The sequence below is a fragment of the Trachymyrmex septentrionalis genome, unplaced genomic scaffold (genome assembly GCF_001594115.1).
Source record: "Trachymyrmex septentrionalis isolate Tsep2-gDNA-1 unplaced genomic scaffold, Tsep1.0 scaffold66, whole genome shotgun sequence".
NCBI lineage: Eukaryota > Metazoa > Arthropoda > Insecta > Hymenoptera > Formicidae > Trachymyrmex > Trachymyrmex septentrionalis.
In genome coordinates, this window is record NW_017305843.1 from 441,570 (window position 1) to 447,174 (window position 5,605).

General features: G+C 31.1%; 1 protein-coding gene across 2 annotated transcripts in view; it reads left to right on the forward strand.

The window, feature by feature from the left end:
* The window catches only part of LOC108753145 (tyrosine-protein kinase transmembrane receptor Ror-like), a 12,843-nt gene extending 8,494 nt beyond the window's left edge, over positions 1 to 4,349 (forward strand). Inside the window, exons 2-9 of one of the 2 annotated variants that reach the window (XM_018494493.1) lie at positions 303 to 458; positions 820 to 911; positions 1,019 to 1,159; positions 1,446 to 1,608; positions 1,831 to 2,111; positions 2,409 to 2,582; positions 3,343 to 3,501; positions 3,594 to 4,349. In XM_018494493.1, the coding sequence (XP_018349995.1) occupies positions 303 to 458; positions 820 to 911; positions 1,019 to 1,159; positions 1,446 to 1,608; positions 1,831 to 2,111; positions 2,409 to 2,582; positions 3,343 to 3,501; positions 3,594 to 3,896 (1,469 nt within the window). In that variant the 3' untranslated portion in view covers positions 3,897 to 4,349. The remainder of the gene's footprint in view (positions 1 to 302; positions 459 to 819; positions 912 to 1,018; positions 1,160 to 1,445; positions 1,609 to 1,830; positions 2,112 to 2,408; positions 2,583 to 3,342; positions 3,502 to 3,593) is intronic. The other variant, XM_018494494.1, reaches the window with a different exon arrangement.
* The last annotated feature ends 1,256 nt before the right edge of the window (positions 4,350 to 5,605 follow it).

Here is a 5,605-nt window from a genome sequence, read left to right on the forward strand (position 1 = left end):
CACTGATCGCATCCAATCAACATCAAACAGATGTAGTGCAATTGTTCCTAAATTTTCCAATTTTCAAAATTTGATTTTTGTACTATTTTATAAAAAATTGTACATTTTCAAAATGAAATATTACTTTTATTATTTTCCTTATTTTAAAAAATTGTAATTTATTTTATTATTGCACAGGTTTTTCTACAAAAAATATAAATATTTTGTGAATATATAAAAAAACTTACAAGAAAATAAAAATTTCTACAAAACTACTATTTTTGTAAATTTCTGTAGTTACTCATTGAAATCTTTTTTGCTAGGAGCAAACTTCCAGATCCAAGCATGCAAAGATAATCCGTGGATTTGTGGAAGCGAAGCGGCCTGCCGTAGCTTCGAGGACGACACATCGAAATGCGTGTGTCCTCATGACTTATCGTTGCCGACACCAGATTTAAAATGTCCAAATCGTCTAATCGGTAAAGCTACTCTGCTCTTTCATAAAAATTTTACTACAGAAGATGAGTAATTTTAAATATCAAAATAAATGTAAAAATAGTTTGCCACAATAATTTATTTGACAATTAAAAAATTAAGAGGGCATGATTAATGCTCAATTTCTTCTCTAAATAAGTGCGGATAATTTTATCCATGAAATATCTACATTGTAATCTGGGAGATACCTCATGAATAAAGTTATTTAGAGATGAAGAAATTAGAGGTGACAATGAATACAAACCGATTCCAAAATTGACTTCAAAAATTATAAATAAAGATAAAACCGTATTATAAAATAATAAGATATTAAGATTAATGTAATATATGATAATAATATTTTAGTTCCTTTAACGCCTCGTCCTATATATAATATAATACCTCCAAGCGGCAACAACAGCACAAATAGCACAAATGTACTTCCGGAAGCTGAACAGGTATATTATATCCACTAAAATTGAAGTTTTACATATATTTAGATATCTGCAATAAACGCTACTGTCTGTTTACTAGTATAATAAGTTATTCAAAATCAATGTGACAGGTAGTGGGATTGAAATACAAAGTACCTGAAATCATAGGAGTAGTTGTAGCTTTCGTCGCGGTAATTGTGCTCTTATTAAGCATTGTATATGGCGTAAGAAGACGGAGTTACAACATCAAATCGCAAAGAAGTCCTTTAGATGTAAGTCCATAACTTTTCTTGAAATAATGCCATCTTAAGCATAAACAATGATACATATTCACACATTTCTACTACGTTTTTTGTATGTTCTTCTAATCTGAATCTAAAATTTCCTTTTTCTAAATAATTTATAATCTATACTTCAACAGTAAATTTATTTTAAAGTCATTTTTCCACTGTTTCAATATTTATATTCTTTCATTAATTGTACATTCCACGGATATTTTTAATATCTCCGAATTTTTAATTATTCTTAATAATTGTCTTTCTCGTCATATTTTATCAGGGAACTCCGATAAATCTAAAGAAAGACTTATTATTAGCGCATAAGTACACGTCTAATCCTCAATATTTTACCTGCACGCCGCCGGGGGTTCCGATAATACAACGTGAAAATCTTATATTTCTTCACGACATCGGCGAAGGGTGCTTTGGAAAGGTTTACAAAGGTAAAATTTTATGTATATAATGTATGTGAAAACAAAATAAAATTAAAAAATTTATCAATTCTTTCAGTCAATTCTTCTAATCAATTTAATGAGATTAGGGAGTTATTAACGTCGAAAAATAAATGTCTTTCATTATTTTTTAATATACTAGTTTCTCGTAGGACTGGCTTCATAGAGTTATCGCTAGATAATGTTAGATCTTTTATAATAAAAATTTTACAGGTGAGTGGCACAATGGAGACACGAAGGAGATCGTCGCCGTAAAAGTTCTGAAAGATACTGCCACGCCCGAAACCGAGCAAGACTTTATGCGCGAAGTGGATATCATGTCTACGTTCGGTCATACAAACATTTTGTCCTTAAAGGGCATGGTACTTCGAGATGCAACGAATAATCCGTGGATGGTATTCGAATATATGCCGTATGGTGACCTCGCTGAAGTATTACGAGCAAATTCCTCACAATTAAGGTCGTTGAAACCTGAATTACAGCCATTAACGAAGGTATCGTGTCACAATACCTTTGTAATTAATTAAACAATTATAATAGTAATTAGTTGAGGAAATTGTGCAATGATATCAGATGAATTTACGTGGAAGTTCCGCCTTTAATCACGAGTTATCAGAGCAGTTCTCATCATATCTTGAATTATGATTCACTGCGCACGCGAATTGGAGTGTGACATTTCAATGTTTTTTTTTTTCTATCTGAAATGCACCATTGCGTGATATATTATTGCAATTCTAGTGAAATTTTTTATCGGTAGAAATAATTTGACGATGGCGTGTCATTGTTTATAGGACTCGCTACACTGGATATCAATTCAAATTGCGGCCGGTATGACGTATCTGTCGGCGCAAAGATTCGTCCATCGTGATTTAGCGTGTCGAAACTGTCTGGTGGGCTCAGGCTTAATAGTGAAAATCGCTGATTTCGGCATGTCACGAGATATTTACACTTGCGACTATTACAAGGTAAAATTTTTAGCTCTCTGTGAACCAGGTGGAAAAACAATATAGATCATGTGTGAATATATATCTCATGCTGTACTTCATCATAAATATACTAATTTAGTAGGATTGGTAACAACGCACTCTCTAGTTGCACGAAACCGGCAACATACGCGCGGTATTTTTTAAAAATATTTTTATAGAAATTCATCTTGCTAGAGTTATGTCACACTTCACCTGGTTCGCGGATTTTTAAAATAAATTTGTTACAATAATATATCTCGATACACGCGCTGTGTGTGTGTGTGTGTGTGTGTGTGTGTGTGTGTGTGTGTACTTTTTTTTATGTCTTTTAGATAATGTCTTTTAGATTTAAACATGTATAATGTCTCAAAGATGTCTTTATGATGTTTTTATGATGTCTCTTGCACATACATGTCAGCTGGACAAGGACGCTTCAGAAATTTTTGAGATTTTCTACATAGTTTTATGTCTTCTCCATTTCTTTGACACGGATGTTATTAACGGAAAATTATAATTTTTAATTATATAATAGAGATATATGAGAGCGACATAATCGACAGGTCACGAATTCAAATCCCGTATTTACGGAACATTTTATAATCCATACTACCTTAGCGAAAGTCACAAAGGTACTATATATAATTTAGACTTAGGTGACTCTTTGACTTGATTCAGATATATAGGGACTTGATATAGTTCCACTCATCTCTCCATTACTACTATTAAATTATATAAACATTATAATTAACATCCTTTTCAGATTGGAGGATCACGTTTGCTGCCAGTACGTTGGATGTCGCCGGAAAGTGTAGTATATGGCAGGTTCACGTTAGAGACCGACGTATGGAGCTTTGGTGTAGTTCTTTGGGAAGTTTATTCATTTGGAAAGCAGCCGTACTACGGATTCAGTAACGAAGAGGTTAGACCATGCAAGAATACCCTAAAATTTCTTTTTCAGTTCATCAGTTCTATTAAATGGAGATCGTACGTGTTCCTTAATGATTGTTCCAGGTCGTGAAACTCATACTTCAAGGGACGATACTTATTCCACCAGATGAGTGTCCGCCCATCGTTTGCCAAATAATGCATGATTGTTGGAAGATCGAACCACGGGAACGAATCAAGTTTCCCGATATTCTGGAGAGGCTGGAAAAAGCACAAAACGAATTGACCCAGCAAGGAACGCTGCCCAGACCGCCGCAAGGTCCAGTGCTGCTACGGACCCCGGACGTTTTGGATCCAGATGGCTACTTGCTTCCAGCTCCTGCGATCCCTCACGAGTATCTGCAGGCCCTTCCAGCTGTGTCCGATTGATATATTTGTGACAGTAAAAGAAATATTTAAACTTCAACTTTCGAAGTTACATCGTGCGAATAAAGCGTGATACAAATTTGATGTGCGTGAAGAATAAACTGATAAGAAATATGAAGCCTATCGAATCTCTATAAAGTAACGAAAACTAAGGTCTCTGAAACTCTTAACATTGACGCATGACAGTGTTGATGTAATTACACTGTCGTTACGCAAATTTTGTGAACATGGAAAAATGATATTAACAATATAACGACATCAACACTGTAGTTAAGAATTATAGACTAATAAAGACCTAAAGTTAATAATGTACCGGTTGTGAAGTGCATAGCTTATTATATTATTGAAATTGACAACTGAACAGTATAAAGCAAATATATCTTGTCATTAATATCTAGCGAAATAGCAGCTTAGTAGATAAAAGATTGTCAGGCATCTATATATAAATATATATAGATGCACCAAATTTTATGACAGATGCTTCGACAAGTTTGTAATCGGTTTCTGCAATTTCTCAAGTTTCAAATATACATTGTAATATTATATATTTTTGTAATTAAATATTTTGTAATTAAAATTTTTTCTATTAAGTTTCTATTAAATTTAGTCAATTATTTTACTTAATATTTTCGGAATTTTTATTAAGAAAAAATTGATCTTGAATTAATAAAAAAATTTTACGTACTTGGTGTAATTTGATGAGATAATTCTTGTCAAATAACAATTTTTACAATAAATGTTTAGATCAATATCTATTTAGTATTTATAATATTTTTTTATATCACAATTCATTCAAAATTATATAAAATTAGGAAAATTATATATTAAATTAGGATGTAAAATTTATTTTACATTCTGTTTTTAATCAAATAATCTATTAATCAATTGATAAATAAAGCTTCAATCTATCGTCCAAATGAATAATTACATTACGGATTTTCGTAATAATTATTAAATATAGCAAAAATGTAACTACATGTAAGAAATAAAGGAAAATTTGAAATATCAAAGCTTTCGAATGCACGTCTACGAGTATTAATATATTATTTTTATATTAGAACTCTTTTATTAATAACGTTTTTTAGTGTAGTAGAAACGTATTAGAGATAATAAAGATAATAATATTAGAGATGTAATATTAGAAATATAAGCAGAATAAAGTAGTAAATAACCGCAGATGTTAAGATGAAACAGATAGAATCAATTTCTAAATCATATTACATTTATTGAGCATAATATTTACAAAATTTTTAATATTGTCATTTCATATATTTATCTTTATGAAATTTATAATGTTATTAAGCTAAGAAATGTAAATAGAAAATATATTCTTGGTAGTTTATATAAATAATATTATTTCCAAAGTATAACTGAATACACATAAAATAAAACAATAACAATATTGTAATCAATTTTTATTAAAAAACTTATTGCCCTATATACACAATTAATATTCTTCTTTTCCTTCTTCGCTCAACTCACAATTCATAAAAGAATTTGCAGCAGACGCGCGCGAAGAAATTATATAGATGTACTCAATTAGCAAAGAACACTTTATACACAACGCATTAAATATTTTTTCAATATATCGCAGCAAGCAAATTGATGTTATTTGTCATTATTCTGATATCAAAATGTAGGGTTGACAACGTTACTTCATAAAAAAAATAACTCTCTCTCTCTCTCTCTCTCTCTCTCTCTCTCTCTCTCTC